This window comes from Lissotriton helveticus, chromosome 6 (assembly GCF_964261635.1).
Source record: "Lissotriton helveticus chromosome 6, aLisHel1.1, whole genome shotgun sequence".
NCBI lineage: Eukaryota > Metazoa > Chordata > Amphibia > Caudata > Salamandridae > Lissotriton > Lissotriton helveticus.
In genome coordinates this window covers 1,918,292,158-1,918,313,704 of record NC_136067.1, presented here as the reverse complement: position 1 = coordinate 1,918,313,704, position 21,547 = coordinate 1,918,292,158, and the positions used below count along the sequence as shown (strand labels likewise).

The following is a 21,547-nucleotide window of genomic DNA, read 5'->3' as shown; positions in this document are numbered from 1 at the left end:
AGTGCGAGAGCAGAGTGAGTGCGAGAGCAGAGTGAGTGCGAGAGCAGAGTGAGTGCGAGAGCAGAGTGAGTGCGAGAGCAGAGTGAGTGCGAGAGCAGAGTGAGTGCGAGAGCAGAGTGAGTGCGAGAGCAGAGTGAGTGCGAGAGCAGAGTGAGTGCGAGAGCAGAGTGAGTGCGAGAGCAGAGTGAGTGCGAGAGCAGAGTGAGTGCGAGAGCAGAGTGAGTGCGAGAGCAGAGTGAGTGCGAGAGCAGAGTGAGTGCGAGAGCAGAGTGAGTGCGAGAGCAGAGTGAGTGCGAGAGCAGAGTGAGTGCGAGAGCAGAGTGAGTGCGAGAGCAGAGTGAGTGCGAGAGCAGAGTGAGTGCGAGAGCAGAGTGAGTGCGAGAGCAGAGTGAGTGCGAGAGCAGAGTGAGTGCGAGAGCAGAGTGAGTGCGAGAGCAGAGTGAGTGCGAGAGCAGAGTGAGTGCGAGAGCAGAGTGAGTGCGAGAGCAGAGTGAGTGCGAGAGCAGAGTGAGTGCGAGAGCAGAGTGAGTGCGAGAGCAGAGTGAGTGCGAGAGCAGAGTGAGTGCGAGAGCAGAGTGAGTGCGAGAGCAGAGTGAGTGCGAGAGCAGAGTGAGTGCGAGAGCAGAGTGAGTGCGAGAGCAGAGTGAGTGCGAGAGCAGAGTGAGTGCGAGAGCAGAGTGAGTGCGAGAGCAGAGTGAGTGCGAGAGCAGAGTGAGTGCGAGAGCAGAGTGAGTGCGAGAGCAGAGTGAGTGCGAGAGCAGAGTGAGTGCGAGAGCAGAGTGAGTGCGAGAGCAGAGTGAGTGCGAGAGCAGAGTGAGTGCGAGAGCAGAGTGAGTGCGAGAGCAGAGTGAGTGCGAGAGCAGAGTGAGTGCGAGAGCAGAGTGAGTGCGAGAGCAGAGTGAGTGCGAGAGCAGAGTGAGTGCGAGAGCAGAGTGAGTGCGAGAGCAGAGTGAGTGCGAGAGCAGAGTGAGTGCGAGAGCAGAGTGAGTGCGAGAGCAGAGTGAGTGCGAGAGCAGAGTGAGTGCGAGAGCAGAGTGAGTGCGAGAGCAGAGTGAGTGCGAGAGCAGAGTGAGTGCGAGAGCAGAGTGAGTGCGAGAGCAGAGTGAGTGCGAGAGCAGAGTGAGTGCGAGAGCAGAGTGAGTGCGAGAGCAGAGTGAGTGCGAGAGCAGAGTGAGTGCGAGAGCAGAGTGAGTGCGAGAGCAGAGTGAGTGCGAGAGCAGAGTGAGTGCGAGAGCAGAGTGAGTGCGAGAGCAGAGTGAGTGCGAGAGCAGAGTGAGTGCGAGAGCAGAGTGAGTGCGAGAGCAGAGTGAGTGCGAGAGCAGAGTGAGTGCGAGAGCAGAGTGAGTGCGAGAGCAGAGTGAGTGCGAGAGCAGAGTGAGTGCGAGAGCAGAGTGAGTGCGAGAGCAGAGTGAGTGCGAGAGCAGAGTGAGTGCGACAGCAGAGTGAGTGCGACAGCAGAGTGAGTGCGAGAGCAGAGTGAGTGCGAGAGCAGAGTGAGTGCGACAGCGTGAGAGACAGCAGAGTGAGTGCGACAGCGTGAGAGACAGCAGAGTGAGTGCGACAGCGTGAGAGACAGCAGAGTGAGTGCGACAGCGTGAGAGACAGCAGAGTGAGAGCGACAGCGTGAGAGACAGCAGAGTGAGAGCGACAGCATGAGAGACAGCAGAGTGAGAGCGACAGCATGAGACATCCAATCCAACCCACATAATTCCACTACACACCACATGCATACACTCCATAACACATGGCTAAAAGACATTGCCATTTACAATGCCATTAGCTCAAACTCAAATAAATCCGAGCCCGATTGCATTTCTAATGCTTGTTATATGATTGCTATCATTACTTGCATGACTGTATTATTGTCTCATTGACTTTCTTCCATGCTGTTGCATGGCAATTCGAGCCTTTATCGGCTATTACTGCTCTATATACTATTCAAGCATGTGAATCTATGAAAGACTCCTTAATACTGGAGAAGAACAATTGTTATTTACCTGTAAACAGGTGGTTCTCCAGTATTGGTGTCTTTCATAGATTCACAAGAGATCCACCCACCTCCCCTCAGAGGCTCGCTTCTCCTCATAGACTCTTTTGTCACTCTTGTGCTACGAAAATCTGAGCGATTGAGCTCTGAGGAGAAGGATCTGGAGGGGTGCTGGCGCCTGATTGGCTGTAGTTTGGACTAGCATAATGACAGGAATATGTTACAAGTGTTTTCTCTCTCTACCATGTATTCCTATGTAGGAATTGTGTTTGGGTATTTACTACTTTTTCTAGTTTATATTTTGTGTTATGTATTTACAAACATATGTTATTAGTATGTTATTGCTATTTTATTTACCTTGGGACTCCTACTTCGACGACTGGGAATATTCAAGCATGTGAATCTATGAAAGACACCAATACTGGAGAACCACCTGTTTACAGGTAAGTAACAATTGTTCTTCACTGTTCCCGTGACTGCTAGAAGCTGTCAGGTGATTAGGAATAGCAGGATGCCACAACGACTTGGAAACACTTGTGCTTTAAGGGATCCTTTACATGTTTGAGTTCCAGTTGTGCAAAAAGTGTTGCATCTTTTTGCTTAGTATTCTGGCTCTTTACACAACATGCTCTACTGCTTTCTCTCCCCAGTAATACAGGCACTAGCAAAAACATCTCCTTTACTGGTCTGAAACATTTAGATATAGACCTGCTTGTTCTAATCTTGGCCTGTATAGTGCTTGATGTTTAAGTCGTGTAACTTTCAAATCCATTCTTTGCCATATGGTTAGCAAGGGTAACGCCTGAAGGCTGGTGTCAGATGCTTGTTTCTCCTAGCACCTGTCATAATTATGAGCGGGTGGGTGCGGGCCAAGGTTGAGGTACATTTGAAGATTTTACTTGCATTTCCACATAGGCTTAGGTGGCAGTCGCTCAGGAGGAGAATTTTTATTGATCTCTATTTTTGGGGGTTTGTGCTTATATGTCTTGCTATTTGTCCAACTCTCAGTAGCCAGCAAGCGTCTTGCAGACTTATTTTTAGCAAAACAAATATGTACATCTGTGTGTTATTTGTATAATTAGAGGAAAAGTGTGTTCAAGTAACGTTAAAACATCCTGTCAAGGGACCAACATTAAAGTCTGATGAATGAGGTGAAAGTAAACTGGCCAAGTAGCTAACCACAGTGGAGGGCCCAAGAGCTTTGGGTCTCTTTGATCTTACCTTACCTTACTCCAGCCAACAAGAAAAAATCTAGAAATCCTCCGCATAACCTAACGAGGAAGAGGGTCCAGGGTAGGCTAGGAACTAACATGCCCTGAAGCTCTGCAAGAACGTGGTCATGAAGTAAGCTCTGGTAGTTGAACAATAAGTGGTGGTGTTACTTTTTTCACTCTAAATTAGTTTAGCAGTAGAGTAGCTACATCGGAGAAGAGGTCGTTCGGGGCGGCTCCTCCGCTTAGTCATTCCACTGCTATCAGACCATGAAAAATAAAATGATAACCTCGTCATTATCATTTTATTTTTTGCTACAGTGCTGGGTTAGAGCAGGTGGGACTGGTGTACCAGGGTGAGGCGTGGTGAAACACTCTAAGTGCGCATTGCGGATTGGCCAGCTGTCTTGGGCTGGCCAAACAGTCATGCGCACTTTGCATGTTCTCTACTTGGCTGTAATGCACAGCCTGATGGGGAACATGCACAGGCTCCGTGTCCCTGTCTGAGCACTAAACCACGGCGCTCAGACCAATCACAGCGCTGTATTGCAGCATTGTGATTGGCTTAGGAGAGCCTGTGTGCTTCCAGGACCGAAGCTGTGGAGAAGCGACCATGAAAAGGTATGTTTTTTTGAATTTTTTGTCCCGATCTCCCGCCCTGCCACCCCGTTCCCTGCCATCCGCCACTGAAGGCCAACCACGTTGGACAAGACTGTGAAGGATTTGGACCTAAGCCGCAAGGGCACACTACTGCACTTTTTCAGCCACTGACAATAGGATGGATCCTATCATGAAGGAAAATTGAATCCTGACCTATAGAACAGAGCTGATGGGAAATACTGTTATTAACAAAGAAGTTTCTTTGGTAGGAGCCCTAATAAGGGAATCCAGTACAGTTTCAGCTAAAATATCAAGAAATCTTGCACCCTAGAGTTCTTGATAAAGTCCATCATCCTCAATGCATGCACACGTTTTCAGCCTCTTCCCTGTCTCCGCGAGTTTGGTAAATTCCCTGTACATCTGAGACTGAGTTAAATAAGGCCTTGAGGCACCAGTGCTGATGCAAAGTCACTGCCGGAGGATGCTACAGCACTACTGGCTGAACCTTGACCTGGATGTAGCTTAAATCTACTCTGGATCTGAGATTGCTGCCTAGGTTGGATCTGAGCTGGAGGCGGAGCTTTTGCCGTAGGGACTAGTTTGGCCTTCGGCAAAGGAGTGGAAACGCGGCCTGATCCCGGCAAGAGGGAGCCAGCGTGGGGTCAGTCCGCACCTGGCATGGGCTTGCTGGTGGGAGTTCGGGCTGTCGGTCCTGGCTGTTCCGTGAGGCCCGAAGTGTGTATGTGGGACCAGGAATCGTCCAGAAGATTTGCAGCATTGGCTACTTATATTCTTTTTTTTTTCTTTTCTGTGGAGTTACAATTTGCCTTGGAAATTCTGGGCCAATTGGCTACAACTGCCGACTGGGGTTGAAATTGTATGATCTGCGTGAAGTCAGACCGTTAGAGAATCAACAGTGCATCTCTTTCTGTAGTTAGATCGGCCTCCCATGTGGACTTCTTGTGTTTCCATCAGGAGTTGTTCTTAGACTTCACCTTCAATGTACCTGTGGATGGAACACATGGAGCATGATCCGGCCCGCTTCTTGAGTTCTGCGACGTAAAGCTTCGCCTCACTCCTGGATGACCTTCGGATGCATCAGGAAGCACTTGCCACACAACATTGCATCGTGCTTGGATCCAGTACACAGAAGGCAGGCGTATGGACATCTAGTTACTGCAGTTATAGCACAGCCTGACACCTGTAGTCTTCAGGGGCGATGTCCATAGCACACTGTTATCTGAAACAAAAAATCATTTTGGAGGTTCGTAATGCTCCGACAGAGTTCGGGAGTGGAGCTCCTGATCCATGTCAAAGGGTACCAAAGAAAAGAAACTGACCTTTGCGCGCGAGGGGGGTACCTATTTAGGGCACTGCACCATCACTTCGAGGCGAGACGAAGCTGCCACAGACTGTTGTGGCGCCACCTATCTGCATGCAGGAGCAATTGCTGAAGAAAGCTTCTAGATCCTGTATTTTGCATGGAGGAGTTAAAAGGGCGATGAATCTGCAATTATCCTGGTCTATCAGACCTGATAAAATAATGGCACCACAACGTGTGAGCATTGCAGGAATTAGTTATATGAGTAAAGAAACCAAAGGTTAAATGCAGTTGTACCATGCGCTTAATTAGCATTAGGTGTATCCTATGCAGTGCCTTGGAATGCTCTTTTAGTGACCCTAGGCTGCAGTCTAAACTTCTCCATATTGCACCGGGCAGCCCCACCAGGGTTTTTAAGGTCCTTGCATGATGCTCGGCTCCAGTCCAGGTTTTATCTTCGAATTCTGGGACTTGTAGTCTTGTTTGTTTCATTAGAAAACAGAACTACAAATTCGAGAATTCAAGGAAAAAAAATTAGTAGCACATCACGCGTGAAACTTGGCAGCTGTGACCTGGTCGTTTATCTTTAACGCTGAAGAAGTACAACCTGTACACATTGCGCAAACTGATCTCATCAACAGTTGTGTTTTTTCTCCTTTATAAATTATATCCCAGCCTCATTCTTGGCCTGCCTGCTTTGGGTGAAGTTTGTGTGCTTGCCTAAGAATGCCAATTTCTGCTGTGTCAGTGGCCGGGACGTGCTTTTGGGAAGCAAATGCCACGTTAGCAAAATTGGTAAAACACCAGTGATAAAATCAAGGATAAAGGGTAGTTGACGCAGCATTACAGAACATTCCTTGCAAAAAAAAAAAAAACATCTAATGTATAAAGTCGCATTTGTACAAAATGTGGTTCAATCGAAACTGCACATTTGGGGGATTTTCTATAGTGAACTGCCTTTTGCAAACCTGGTCCCCGCAGGTGACTGCCGCCATATCCTTTTCTCAAAAACTCCAGTGGGGCTTTGTTTTCATTATTTTGGTCTGTAATTTGTTAGCTCAGTGGATAAGGCTGCCCGCCTATATTTTTTTGTATTGTTGGTTCTGGCCCCACCTCTCTTTCTGGCAATGCCAACACTAGCTTTGTGTGCAAATGTTTTTCTCCTTCTGTTCGGCCTGTATCGCTGTAACAGGGCATTCACGTTAAGTACACAGTGTTAGTCTGTGCCAAGCAGCCAGGCGATCCCTGACTTTTTCAGCAGGGCGATTTCTTTCACACAATGACTCTTTGTCCTTGTATCAGGCGATCAGTACACTAAAGTTTAACCGCAAGTACAGATTTGTCATTGACTGATCCTTGAAGGATTGGAGAAGCGAAAAGTGACCTTGATTTACCTCTTACACTGCATTGTAAAATGATAAGGCTGTTTGCGTTAGCTTCATTCCTGGTGACTGCTGCATTCCTTGGGTTGCCCTTCAATGGAATTTGTGAGCTAGTATGCTTGTAATAAAGGCATTACATGCTGTGGTTTACTTCCATTCTGAACCTGCCTGAGAAAAACAGTGAAGTAGTGGTGAGAGGGCTAGAGCGGTCCACCTCGGACCAGGAGAACCGGGTTCGAGTCTTGGCAACTACGCTTAGCATCCTGTGATTCTGGACAAATCACTTAATCTCCCCGTGCCTAACAAAAATGAATGTGTCCAGTTGTAACGAAACTGATGCTCATTGTCTCGGTTCTAGTTCACGATATACAAGATTCTTAAAAAAAAAAAAAAAAAGTACTAAGCATGTCTGCATGTATTGTATTGTAATTGCATTTATATAGCGCTTACTACCCATGACGAGGTGTCAAAGCGCTTTGGCACGCTACTCCGGAACCCATACTGGATTGGTGGTGAATTAGGATAGTGAAATATGAAAGTGAGTTGAGTGGTAGCTATGTTCGACAGTTCTTTGGATTGAGAATGTGGGTCCAGGAACAGGTTACAATACATTCTTTTATCCAAAGGCTTTTGGGCCTCCGTGGCTTGTAATCATGCTGGCAGGGTGGCTGTCCATTACTAGCTGTTGGCTTTCCCAGCTTTGGGCAACAAATGAGCAAAAAGCTGTGTTGCCATTGTACTCTGTCTTTTTGGGTGATATTATTACTACAACCTCGTCAGTGAGTGACATTTAAAGCGGTGGCCAACTTCTGTGGTGTAACTACAGCGCTTTGAGCGCCTGTGTATTTTCTCATTATTGTATTTTATTGCACTGATAAAACCCACCTGCAAATGTGTTGTTGGGTGCTGTATGTCGGTAGTATTTCTAAAACAAAAGAAAGACCTGCACCTGTCGATAACTAAACGTCAGATTGCGACCCCTTTGGTGAGCATAGCAAGATCCCTCCTTGTGCATGGCATGTGCCCCTCCTTACTAGTTTTGAAAATCATCCACACAGTTTGTAAGTCCGAATGATTTCACTGGCTTGAAAAACAGTGGTCTGGACAGGCGTTGTAGGTGTTTTTTAAAAAAAAAATTTATACTTGGCTGATAGGCTGGATTTTTTTTATTTCAAAAAGTTTTTATTGAATTGAATAGATTTTAATGGGCATTTGTGTTTTATGTGAGTGTAGGCGCTGCTGTCATCAATAATGTTTGCTCTGGCCTCAAATACTGGGTGGACGCCAGTCATGAGGTTACATGCATGCAGTTTTGAAAGTCATTTCACTAATACTGAAAGCCGCTGGGATTTGTAAGAGCCCCATTGCCTGCAGAAGAAATGGAGTCAGCGTTCTGGTTACGTCATAGGTAAAGAAAAATAATTTCTTAGAGTAAAGCACCATTAGAGGATCTACAACGAAATCATCCATTTAAGATCATGCTCTTTATACGAAACTGGATTATTTATTATTTAGATTGGGTGACTGCTCACCTCAAGGAATAATAGCAGCATTTGTCCGGGTGAACACTCAAAGTCACAAAAATAAACTGAGCTCAACCCCCTGGCAGCTGTGGCACTGATGAGACCGGTTTAACTTGGGGCATTATGTAAATTATTTATGCAATACAAAACTGTTGGGCTTGACCCTTTCTGGAGGGTCTTCCCCCAAACTATTTGCCTTTACATTCATGTTTTTGTTGGCTTTTAGGCTTCTGGACACTTAACCTTTGCTAACCACTGATCAGGTGCTTGTGCTCCCTCCTTTAAACCTTGTGAAATTTGACTTACACCCAAATGGCCCATTTAATTTACTAAGTGCCTTGTAAAGTGGTTCTACTTGTACCATGGGACTGCAAATGAAATGCTACTAGTGGGCCTGCAGCACTGATTGTGCCACCCATCTAAGTAACCCTTTGAAATCTTTCACATGCCTGCCATTGCCGCCTCTGTGTGCAGTTTTAAACTGCCATCTCGACCTGGCAAAATAAACCTTTTGCCAGGCCTGCATCCTCTTTTTTGATGCATATAATTCACCTCTAATGATGGCCCCTAAGCAGCTCATAGGGCAGGGTGCAGTGCATTTAAAAAGTTTGATATTACATTTTTAGTTTTACTTGTTATGGTAGTGAAAAGCTCTCAAATGTATTTTTCACTACTGTGAGGACTGTTAATCCCATTGAATAACATTAGGTTAACGTTTTACATTTAATAACTAACATTACTACTTGCTCCCAATTAAAAGTTGTTTGTCTAAAGAATTGTAATTTAGAACTCTTTTTAATTGTAAAATTTAATTTTGAGTCTCAATTCTCAAAATGCCACTCGTAGAAAGTTGTAAAAAGAATAATTGGTGGACGGAATGCAGAACAATGTCATACATTCACCCCGGTACATCTGGGACTAAATCCCTTGTTTTTTTACTCCCCTTGCCATTCCAGATAGAACCAAGCCATATGCAAATCAGTCTTGCCCTGTGCCTAATGGGAACAGTCGAGCCAGAACTGCCAGGCCAGGTCCTCCCTGGATTGGAAACCAGCATCCTAGGACCGGTTTTGGGGTTTCACCACTCATTAGCCAGGATAGCTTGACTCCAGTGGCATGGAGAGCATGGGACCCACGTCTGGGCATACCCATCCCACTCCACAAGCACGCCACAGAAATGTGGGACCTACTATACGACGCCACTCCTATCGCCTTTTTCACGGCCAACCCAAGTTGTGTGGACTGGACCTCGCCATGCCCGAGGACTACAAAATCACCTGCAAGGACCGCACCGACCAGGAGGCGGCATCACCATCGTCCACATAGCCCACTCTGACTGACCACACAATCAAACGACTCAACAACAACCATGGAACACCTCCACTTCCAGATCCAGTTCAACCCCAAAACCTCCCTCCGCAGCACCCTTGTCTGTAGCCCACCCTTCACCGATGCCATTGTAGACCTAATCGCACCCCAGGCTCTTGCATTCACCAAATACATCCTACTCTGAGTCCTGAACTTCCACCTGGACAACCCAAGTGACCAGGACACCACCTCCCTAACTAAAGAACCGTGCCAACATTGGACACAAGCAGCTAGTGACCACACCGACCCATTCAGCTGGAATCGCACTCGACCCCTTGTCTCTGCCAGCAGGAAGTTCACCTACAGCCACACCACCAAACTCATCTGGACCGACCACCACTGTGTGCACCTTGCTTTCACTATGCTCAACGCACACAGCTGACCTCATCGCCCGCCCCCCAATTTGTCTAGCTAGTCCCATTCCCAAGATGCAGTATTATGATTTTAATCTGTACTCTGGTTTTCTCTATGGACTTATCAACCTTCCGAAAGTGAAAATAGCTTTTAGGTTCTAGTCACTCTAAGGACATATTAACATTACATTTCAGCAGGTCCTGCTTATAAATATCATGCACCTATGCAACAAGGCCTACATAAGGGTGACTTACTATTATTTAAAGGATATTTGACCTGTGAAGAGGATCTATTTTGACAGTTCGAATTGCAGTTTTTACACTGATCCGTGCAGGCTACACTAATAGTCTTTAAGCCATGTTGTACACTGTCACTGTAGTGAATGGCACCATCTGTGCTGCAGTCCACTAGTAACTTTTAAATTGCAGGCCATGGGTACATTTTGTACTATATACTAGGGACTTGCGTACAAGTTAAATATATCAGTTGGGAATCTTCCAATTCGTCCATATTCAAAGCGCAAGTGCAGGGACTTTAGCACTGGTTAGCAAGGTTAAAGTGCACAGAGATCTAAAGCCAGTACAAATACAGGGTCCAGCAAAAGGCGAAAAATATGAGGAAGACTTTGCAGAAAAGGCAGACTTTGTTTACAGTCTATGCCAGTATGATTTCCATGTTCACTTTGATCACAGGTTTTCTGGACTAAAGAGCCCCGGCGGTTTAACCTGAAGCATTACTGGTCTCATCCTTGTTAGTGGTAACCGTATATACCCCTCACCTGCTTTGGATTCATTTGTATTGTGTACTTCAATTTTGTAGTATTTTTATTCAAACATTTTGCAATGTAAACAATCCATTGTTCATCGCTATCTCATTCTTGCTTGATGCTGTTTATTCCGTCAGTTTGCTGTGCTGCTTCCTTTTTTTTGTTTTATATTCTCGGTGGTTCTAGCTTGGCATGTTCTCTGAATACTTATCATTGTACCCTTTTTCTGACCAGTCTGCTAGTTCATACAGCGGTGGCACTCTAACCTATTACTCTAGTGTGTCTTGCTCCCTTTCAGCAAATATTCCCTAAAAACTGAGTTTTTATCCTGAATCTGTTTTGAGAAATGTACACTGTTATAGATACAGGTTTATCTGTGCCTTTTTTTCCATAATGTACTTATGGTTTTAACTGTTTGTACATTTGATATGTGGTTCACATGGTGTTCAATTTCCGGGTCATGGGCCTGGCAGTTTCCTTCTTGGTTTAGGGCCTTTACCTGCTCTTTAACCCCTTCGATGCTCATGACGGAACGGTTCCGTCATGAGCGACGGTTGAGCTGTGCTCATGACGGAACCGTTCCGTCACGACCACACCCGTTTCTTAGAACGCTCAGCACAGCGCGAAAATTCGCGCCGCGCTGAAGCGGTTAAGAAAAGGGTGTGGCCTCACTGCCTTTCAAACTCTCTGCTTCTAAGGGTTCAATTGGAACTCCAGTCTGACCTTGTGCTTGACCAGTATAGATCATGCTTCTGGATACCCTCACGGTTGATTAGGCGTGCTCTACAAATTCACTTAACATGCATCGGTTTTCTTGCTGTTCCTCTCAGATATTAATATCTTTCAGGCTGGATTGTCCTTTTGGAGCAAGACCAAGGCTGGTTGTCACTTGGACTGGATTATGTGCCAGAGATGTTCGCAAAGACTAATACGAATTCGAACAATTCACACACCACTTGCTTGTTTTCCTCACCACAACAAACCTGTGCCAGAGGACTCTAGCCTTCCTGTTCTGACAAATCCCAAATAACCCAAAACAGGTTTGTGGTTGGTTTTGCACTGTTCAGAGGGGGCCTGGCAGTTCAAGTTGGACTCAAACTGGTTGGCCTGCCAACATGTAGGTTTTCATTTTTAGGATGCTACTGTAGGGGCTTAAGGTTTTTATTTTTATGGAAGTTGAAGCTCATGTAATGAAAAACTTAAACTAGGTTTATTTCGAATTTCTCCTTTAATCTACTTGTTAGTGAATAGATTAAACTTAATTTGGTATACCTGATGTCTGGGGTGTAATTTTGTGGACAAAGATTTAAAAATAAATTATTATACAAGGAAAGATTGTTGACACTAAAGAAATCTAAATATATCTGCTGGACACGGTTTTAAAGTAACATTCTGCTGTGATGTGAGTGAATGACCAGCTACTCAGTGCCTGCCAAGCTACCAGACTAAAAATAGTTCCGAGTTAACATTTGCCCTTGGTCTGTCGACTCAGATTTTTGTGTGGAAATCTACCATAGCAATTGGACACGCTGTAATATCCAGAGGTGTATTTATATCCCTGAACTCATGCAGGCAGTATCGCCAGTGAGTGGACAAGACTAAAATACAGAGGGGGACTCTCTGATTGTGAGTCAAAGCTTTATCTAAGTAAACACAGTCTTCTGGAAGAGTCTGAATGTCCATTTTCCTGAAGGGTGAATTTCCTTTTATTATTAGCGGAATAACTTTCCTCGCATCTCCTCAAAGTGCCAACAGCTAGTGACTTAAGAGGTTTGATTCTTTTAATGCGAAGTCTCTTTTCTTTAAGTGCTAAAACCACTTTTTCAATAAACAGTCATTGACCTCTACGTGCGGAGTAATGTTCATAGTCCAATAAGTAAGCTAGTCGCATATTTGTTTTATATTTGTCAACGCATGCACATCTTTCTTTACGCGATGGCGACTCTGTTCTTCTGTTTTATTTAGTCGTTTTTCAAGTCCTAGTAAATCTTGTGGTTGCTACTCACTTCTACCTGGGTGCAAAGGTTGCTTCTTCTTTCTCTGTGTAACCCAGCGCTAGTCCGAGTCTCACTCTGCCTTCCAGAAACATTGGACAATGACCATGCTAGCCAGTCATGAGTGTCTACCTGCTCGCCTTTCGACAGCATGATGCTCCCAGGTGAAGAATTCCTCCTTGGTCTCTTGTGTGATGGCACCAAAACAATGCCTTGTTTGCAGGTTCTCTGATCATATTTGATCTGGGTGAGGCTTCTGGCAGAGCACAGACCTCTCTCGACCATGCCTTATTTATCTACATATTCAGGAGTGCTGCCAAATTTATGTCCTGTAGTTTAGACACCGGATAGCATATTTTCAGGGTTTTTTTTCATCCCTCACCACCATCACATCCTTCAATCTATCACAACTTTGAAAGTTTTTTTGGGTCCTTCTTCTACTGCTAGCTGACTAAATGTATCAACATGGTTTCTTTTATGAGATATGCTTTTCGGTATATAATAATTTTTGTAAGCCCATTTTCCACCAGTGGTAATTCTAAACTAGTATTCAGCCTGATGATATCCTTGTATCTGAACCACCAGTCCCCTGGTTTGACCTTTTATGAGACCTTTTTGAAATTGTTCATGCTATACAAATTGCTACCTTTTGGGCTGAGAGTTTTCAGGCTTTGTTTCAACCGAAGAACATGTCCTCGTTTAACATGCAGCCTAAAGCTTTTTTTCAGTGAGAATATCCCCATTTTTAGGTCGAGCCTGGGCAGCACTAGAGCTGCTCTGCGAGGCATGGACTTGATTCTCCGCCCATATTTTCATTGGCTTGTGTCATAGTCCACTGTAATAGGCTTTTTATTGGTCAATAGTCTAGTAGTCCCTCCCTGGTACCACCTTGTCTCATTTTGTAACCTTCTTGAGGACACCCCCTGTTACGTGTGTTGTTAATTCTTAGGCTTTAATGACCTCCGCCAAGCTCTATATTCTCAAATAGCTTTGTCCTGCCTTCTGTTGTAGGCAGGACACGCTCTCTCCTAACACTAAAAAAAAAAAAAAAAAAAAAATTATAGCACGTGCGCCAAACGCAATAGGTCTTGCATTTGCGAAAATGTAAGCTATTGGCATTGTAAATGACAATGACTTATATTTGTTTTAAAAACAACACATAAATAAAAGGCATTGTTATTTACAATGCCAATAGCTCAAACTCTCGTTAATGCGAGACCTATTGCATTGCAAATGCTTGTTGTCAGATTGTAACAGTTTCTTTCAACTGTATATAAAAACAGCCTGCAGCTTACGCTGATATTCTTTCGGAGATTTCAAAAGCATATATTTGGTAAAAGCTTTCTCCTTTTGTTTTCAAACATACCCTACTTGAAATGGACATGCCATGTCTGTCACTGCTACAAATATTTTTGGTACAGGTCATGTGGATGCAGACACGTTACTGCTTTTGCGAACAGGGGTACGGTTTGCTAAAATTACTTTCTCAGGGAGAAGTCTACACACGGTCTTTTCAGGCAGGCTGTGTTTTCTTTTGAACGCAGCTGAAATGACCTATCAATTTTTAAAATGTTTGTAGTTACAGCTTTTTTTGTGTATTCCTCGCATCACTAGGTACAAAGGCTGTTGTATTAAGCTGAAGGTGTAATTTTTCTATTTTGAGATATGGGTGGCGGTCACTACTTATGTGAACCGGATTACAGATGTAGTAAAATTGATCTTGTTTTGAGATCATGGATTGAGCGTTGTGCTTGTAGGTTTCCCTTGTTGTCTGACACAAGCGCCCATGTTATCGTTTGGTTAGCTAGGCTGTTTGCTCTCAGTTGGCTGTTGTCCTCGCGCTTTTCCTTTAGTAATAACATCGGGCACCGGGAAGGTCCGCCTCTGTTTGAAGGAGTAGCCAAGAGGACACTTGGAAACAAAAGGTTATCTTTCTGAATTGTTATGTTTGGACATGTATAGACTGAATACACCTTCATTGGAGATACACTTGAGGTACAATTGTAATGAGCACCCCAGTGCTTCTAGAGCCTTTTGTTTATCTCATGGCACAATGCCGCGGGATATTTGCAGAGCATATTTGACAAACTCAAGGGCCATGTTGAAAGATGTCATGTGCCTGGCTTGTTCCATCGGCTTTGGATGCAAACCTTATTTACACCTAAAGTTTTACCAGGCGTTAATTTGACATGTAAATTGGTATTCTGTGCAGGTCCAACCCAGATAATCTTCTACTTAACGGGCTCGGTTTTAGCAAAGTAACTCGAGAGCATCAATGAGGGTGTGTAACGGGTAACGTGTCCTGTTTCTTCATTTGTGATCCTGGGGATAGACCGGGAAAAGGAGCATGAGCGTTTGGACTCCGCACAGAGTGGGTTGTGGGCATCTCCTGCTTCCTTGGGTTGTCTGGCTTGTCCCTGTATCCCTTGCACATACTATGATTTCTAAGTTTCATCCTTTTAGGGGAATCACACAGATGACCTCAAGATGACTACCTTTGTCCTGGCATACAGCTTTATTAGAAAAAATATTTTGTTTACAATTTGATTGATTTGATTTTGATATTTGTATAGCGCAACAGTCACACGAGGGCATCATGGAGCTTCAATTCATCTTCATCATTTTAACCTGTGTATCCCTCCTTTCCTCTCTCTCTCTTTCCAACTCTAATACATGGCGCTTGGAAATGGCAGCGCTGACCGAGATGTCGAACGATGTCTAAGCTTTCTAAAAATAATGTGTTAATTGTTCAGGAGACTGCCTGTGATAAATAATAGGTTTTTAATAAGTATTTAGAAACCCTAGACAAACATATTGGCCTCAGGAGGGGCAGGGCAGTCAACATTAAAATACAGCTGACTCACCCTTGTCCATCCTTGTTCTTGCTCATTATGGTGCGTCTCTTCTTCTGTTCTCTTCTGTGCAATAGTGACCTGTTTTTGTATGTATTTTTTTTACCTCCTTGCTCATTCCTCTCCATTAGTAATGAAGTCACATTGAATGAAATGAAAGTAACATTTGTATAGCGCATGGTTACCCGAGGGCATCCCAGCACTAGTGGTTAACAATCTGACACTTCAAGCCGAATTTAAGGAAAAGATGAGTTTTTAGTTGTTTGCGAAACGTCATGTAGTTCTGTTCCAGGCAAATGTGGAGGGGGAGATGATTCCACAACTTTGCGGCATTGTATGAAAAGAGACAACCTCCACTTCGTACTCTTCTAATTTTCGGGACTATGACCAGTTTTTTTTTTTTCAGATCTTAGGGCTCTGTTAGGATGATATGGCTGAATAAGACGCAGTATATGTGCGCCTTTACCTGAGAGCGCTTTATGTGCAATGCACATAGCTTTAAACTGAATCTCTCATAGATTGGGAGCCAGTGGAGGTTTAGCCAAAAGACGCTTGGGGATATTCATCAGCAGACGGGCTGCACAATTCTGGACCGTCTGGGGTCGCTTGAACCTAGAGGCTAGAGCTCCGAGGTAAAGAGCGTTGCCTTTGTTTCTCGTGCTCCACCACCTATGTTTTTGAGCCTGTGTAGCTTAGATGTAACCTTCGGGCAGCCAGACTAGCTTCCTTGGAAGCACCTCCAGGATGTATTAGATCTCCTGTTTAAGTGATCCTCGCTGTTTCCATTAGCATTAGAATGCCCTAGAGGACAGGGATGAGCAGGGTCATGAACAGTTTACCCTATTTCTCTGGCCCTGCTGGTTATCGCTTTATGTGATCAACAGAGAAGTATGCTGTGGAGTTGTAAGAGCAGGGTATCCAAGACCTATATGGGCCAGTGTAGACTGCTCATGAAAGCGGGGCCTCTGTGAAAGGTGTGTGCAGAATATGGAGCGCACCAGGTTCTGTAAGCCGGATCAACTAGGTTTAGCACCCGGGTGACAGCTGAACCAAGGTGTAGCCCCAAGAGAGACATTAGAAGATCTCCCTAATTCAAGCACACATGGAGACTGCAAGTGAGCTTTAGTTAATGTGATCTGGTGGAAAGTTGTTATTAGTGCTCAAAGAGACGGACTATTTTGCTTCCTAGACAACCCTACACAATTGCGCCAGCATTGCTTCACTCATTGCTCCACTTTTCTACCAATAGTGGCTTCCAACCTTTCAGTTCAACGCTACTCTCTACCACCCTTCAGGTTTGCTTGCTCCAGCCAGGCACTGAGGAGCTTTGAGTTGCTGGTGTCTGAGGGTGCTAGTGTTCGCTGTCAGGCTGTGTGCACTGGAAAAAGTAGCACTATGGCATACGTCAAAGGGCTCACCATGATGAGCATCCAAGGTATTTGTTTCTGCGGCCAGCTTCTGAAGCCAAATGTCCTGGGCCAGATAGGCAGCTGATCAGATGTTCCATAAACACAAGTGCACAAATAACACTTTTTATCTGAATCAGGAGGTTCTCAGGTATTAGATTTGTCTTGTGCAATTGAAGACTGGGAATCTGCAACAGTGTCTTGAAATATTTGAAGTTGGAGTATTTCTTTTTTTTCAGTTCAACAGAATTTTATTAAGAGAAGAAAGGTGCCAACATACAATGCATACATTCAAGCACGGATCACATTACAAAGAAGGGCTAAAAGAAATATATGATTTGGAATAGTATACAATAAAAATAAAAAAGGTGAAAAAAGAAATACAATTAATTTCAAAATAAAACAGTGGAATGTTCAAGGGAATCATGGTGGTTTGAGAACTTCCTGTTGAGCTGGCAATAGCAGAAGAGGTGGAGTTGGAGTATTTCTAATTTGCGTCTTCCCAACTGCTTTGCCTGAGCAAATCAACCATAGGGCTTAGCTTAACATTAGTTTCCACTGTCCTCCCTTTTCATTTTTTGTTTATATGAAATGTTTTTCATTGAGTTTCTATTGACATTTTGATCCAGGGATATTTTTCTTTTTGTCAGAAATTCAAAAATTCCGGTTACAATTTCTTTTTGTGAATTTAAGGGATAAAGGTTAATGAAAAATATACAAAACGCAGGGTGAGTTACTTAAACAGGGCAGAAAACATTTGCCTCCCCGTTTATTTTAACATATGCTTTAAAATAACTCCGCTAAGGCAAGTTGATGCGAGAAGTTTATTGGTAGAGAAACCTAAAGGAATTAAAGGAGAGGAAAATCAAGGGGGCACAGGAATGCTATATCAAGAATGAATTGGGAATTACATTTAATAACCTGCTTGCCAACGAGTAGGGCGATGTACTTGGACATCCTTAGACCCCTGTGAATACAACACAGTTCCATCCTCCACCCCACCCTCATCTGAGGAAGGAACGAGCCACATTGTCCAACTGTCTAATGTGAGTTTCACCTGAACGTTCTATGGAAAAGGTAGAACAATAAGAGGAAGAAAAAGGGGGGGGGGGGGCGGGTGGAGAGGGAAGGACAAGGAATATACAATTTGCCTAGATTACAACAATATGCAATATCTGCTACTTCTAGTGGGAAATATACTTTTATAGAGACAACCATATAAGCCTACTTTACTTCCTCACACCCACCCTTTCATACCTGGAATGCTTTCTAGGTTTCATCTATTAGGCGGTGCATGTGCTGTGTGTTGTGAGACCTATTGTTAGCTCACAATGGGTTAAGAGCCTGTCTGTTTTCATAATTTTCTTGTTTTTGTCCCGCCCCTGGAGCATGGACGCATTACTGTGTCCTTAAACTGATTGCTTTTTCAGGCTTGCATTTTCTCTCTTTGTTTAGGCACTCCATGAGACTGCATGTGTTATCCAGCTGTCTCCCAAGCATGCTGCTCTTCACCTTTCCGTGCTTCTCTCTCTCATCCATGTAATCCCCCCCCTGAACTCCTCTATGAGGCGGTTGCCCTCTTGCGCCCCCTGCCTTTGTTGCTTTCCATGCGCTTCTCCCAGCTCGCTCTCCCTCCATTTTGCTTGCCACCCCCTCCATGTTTCCGGCCCTTCATATCGCATACTTGTCCCCATTGTCCTTATCTTTAACCCTCATCCCAACTCTATTTTGCCCTGTGTTCATTTCATGGCTCCCCTATCCATGGTGCTTCCTTCATCAGCTTTACAAACAAAACATAAGCATGCTTTTTTCCCTTTTTATTTGCTGTTTCAATTTGGATTGGCAAAATAAGAAAAAACATGGTGGTGTAATTTTGTAGTCACGCGCATGCATGGAGTGTCCATCTACCTAACGACCATAGAGAATATTTCTTATTTAGCCATGCAGCTCAGCATCTGGTATGCTGTACAGCATGGCTAAATGGTATTTGCAAAACCAATTTCTCCCAAAGGTGCAACCTATTGGCTCTGGCAGTGCTTGTTTTTCTTTTCCCTTTCCAAACCCGTTCCCAAGACCCTTTAGATTACCAGCCTTCTTTTCAAATAGAAGAACAGATAGCAAGTCGTGCTTCATAGAAAAATGGAAAGAAAATACCTTCAAGTCAGACCTCTTCACTGGATTAGGACTTTCTTATTAAGGTCACCTTTGCAAGCATATGGTTTCAGTGGATACATTGTACTGTCCAGCTATTTTACATATTTAAGTGCTACAACAGACTATATATCTCAAAAGATATGAGGTAAATTCTAAGTTGCCTTACAGTGTTATTTAGATGTTCTTCTCCAAGATATTCTGAAGAGAAAATAATTGTGTCTACATGTTTCTGGTTGAAAGTACCTCTTCCTGTAACCTACTGTTAGTCTTTAGGTTGTTGTGTTTTTTTAACCAGGCTTGGTCACAGTGCTTGGCTAGTTGTGATGTGCTCTCCAACCTCCATTCATCTTCTCATCTGTGTCCTCATTGTGAACACTTGCAGAATTTCTGTTCTCTCTCTGAGCACTCCTTCCCAATATTCAGTTTAGCACCATTTCATCTGCATTCACCTCTTGGTGCATACCACAGGGCATGCTGCTGCCTCCTGGATGATTTGTCCTTTCCCTAATACCTTCTGGAGTACCTTGTAGAGCTTACCAGACTTGTGTTCCAGTTGCCCATATTTGAGGTTCTGTGTCACTCTTCTGCTATGCTAGTTTGTCTTGCATGGAGCATATGTGTCTGTTAAAAGGCGTGAGTCACCTTTGAGCAGATGGCTCCCATTGCTGAGATTCTCGTGGTGCAAATATGGATCAGAAGAACTTGCATCATTGGGCGAGCCAACTTTTTCTTCTGAGGGATTAGTATTTTTACTTCATGCGCATGACTGCTTAGCGCGTGGGCATTTTTGGTCAAAGTGCTGTTTTAGCAACAAGAAAAAATATTCTGATGTGCCTTTGACCTGTCTTCATTCCTGCTCAATGATGAGTATGCTTTACAAAAGACTCAAAAATAGATCTTAGTATGCTGACCAATTTTTATGTCGGTGTAATCCATGAATCCGCTTCCCTGAAACTGGTATCCAAACCAGCTATTTAACATCTAGTTAATCACACACTGTTCTGCAACACAAACTGGCTCTTTGTGCAATGCTGTGCCGATTTGAGCTGTATGTAGTCTTTTAGGGTTGCTTGTTACTGGCGGTGAAGTGAAACTGATGTTTTAATTCCTAACATTATCAACATCTTTTCCCATCTCCTATATTTAAATGAGCCATTCGGCGTAGCGGAAAAAATCCTTTCCCAGAGTCCTGTTTTACTAACCATCACTAGTCATAGGCTTTCTAGAATATTGCTTTGTTTTAGGAAGTCTGTGTGGGTTTTGAGATGCTTTAGGACATTTTTCACCGAATGGCCCCCTGTAAGGTTTGTTGGCCCAAAGATATCTTCAGTTGTGTTTGTAGCCTATGTTTCAGGCATGTTCTGTGTGGATGGATGAATGGATGGATGGGTAAAGTAGTGTCATTTCTTTTTTGAGGAGTCGGTTACAGAAATGTTTCCGTCTTTCTTACAGAGATGCTACAGTGGATTTCTTTAGTCAACTAAAGTAAACAGTTTGCACATTAACCCCTTGGGCGTGGCCGCGATTCTGCGTCTGTGCGGCCGTTTTGAAGAGTGGGCGGGTTCATGACGGCCTCCAGCCGTCATCAGCACACGCCCACCGTGATGCATGACGGCCGGGGGCCGTCACCAGCATGGAAGGGGTTAATCAAATCTGATAAAAAATTGTATTTACTGTTTCCTCAAGCTTGTTAGAAATTGTGTTCAATATTCCACAAGCTACCATTTCTTGCCCGACATGTTCCTGTCCTAAAGTGCACTTGTCATGTGTTTATATAGGATGCAGGATCGTGTACCACTGTATTGATGTGTTTATACTTTTGGTTTTGAAATTTTTGAATGATTAATGTGACTGTCCAGCTGGACACTCTTAATGTAGCACTGATTGGAGTCTATATTTATCCTGATGACCATACTGTTCTTTTTAAGGACCATTGTTCTAATACTAAACTGTTACCCAAGGTCCTTATGTACCTTTCGGGTTCCCTTGTGTTTTTGAAAATACAGTGGATTTCTTTGTCAGAGCTAGGGTGGGGACTCATGGTTTTCCAAAAACTTTTTTTGTAAGTGCTATTAAATTTACAGTACGGATTCAAGTCTGAGCTTGCTATGAAGGGTTCTTGGCAGGAATTGAGTATTGTACAATAGCCTTAAAAGGAGGACTAAAGAACTAACTTTTTTTTTGTGCTCTTTTCCTTGCACTTTAGGGAAGAAAGCCGTTCTGGACTCGAGCCCATTCCTGTCTGAAGCGAATGCGGAGAGAATCGTTCGCACCTTGTGCAAGGTGCGTGGCGCCGCCCTGAAACTGGGTCAGATGCTGAGCATTCAAGGTAGGTGCATATCTCCTTTGCTCACAGCGATTAGTGACCACTTGGCCACCAGTTTACTTGCTGCTCAGCCCTTGCAAGAAGGGTCACTCCAGTTCCTCGACTACCCTCCTTACTACTACTGGTGAAGTCTAGTGCGTCACTGTATTCAATAAATGACTGGTTGTCTAATTTGTCTTGCTCGTGTTGCGAGGAATGCTTACCGATGTGCTTTTGACTATAATTGGATTACAGAGACTTAAAACTAATTTTACAACAGCTCTGATGACGTCGCCAAACTCTGTGCCCCAGCAGCACTGGATT

General features: G+C 44.1%; 1 protein-coding gene across 2 annotated transcripts in view; it reads left to right on the top strand.

The window, feature by feature from the left end:
* COQ8A (coenzyme Q8A) overlaps nucleotides 1–21,547 on the top strand; it is a 366,784-nt gene that overhangs the window by 180,949 nt on the left and 164,288 nt on the right. For both annotated transcript variants that reach the window (XM_078649870.1, XM_078649871.1), the window contains exon 6: nucleotides 21,125–21,247. In XM_078649870.1, coding sequence (XP_078505996.1) covers nucleotides 21,125–21,247 — 123 coding nt within the window. The remainder of the gene's footprint in view (nucleotides 1–21,124; nucleotides 21,248–21,547) is intronic.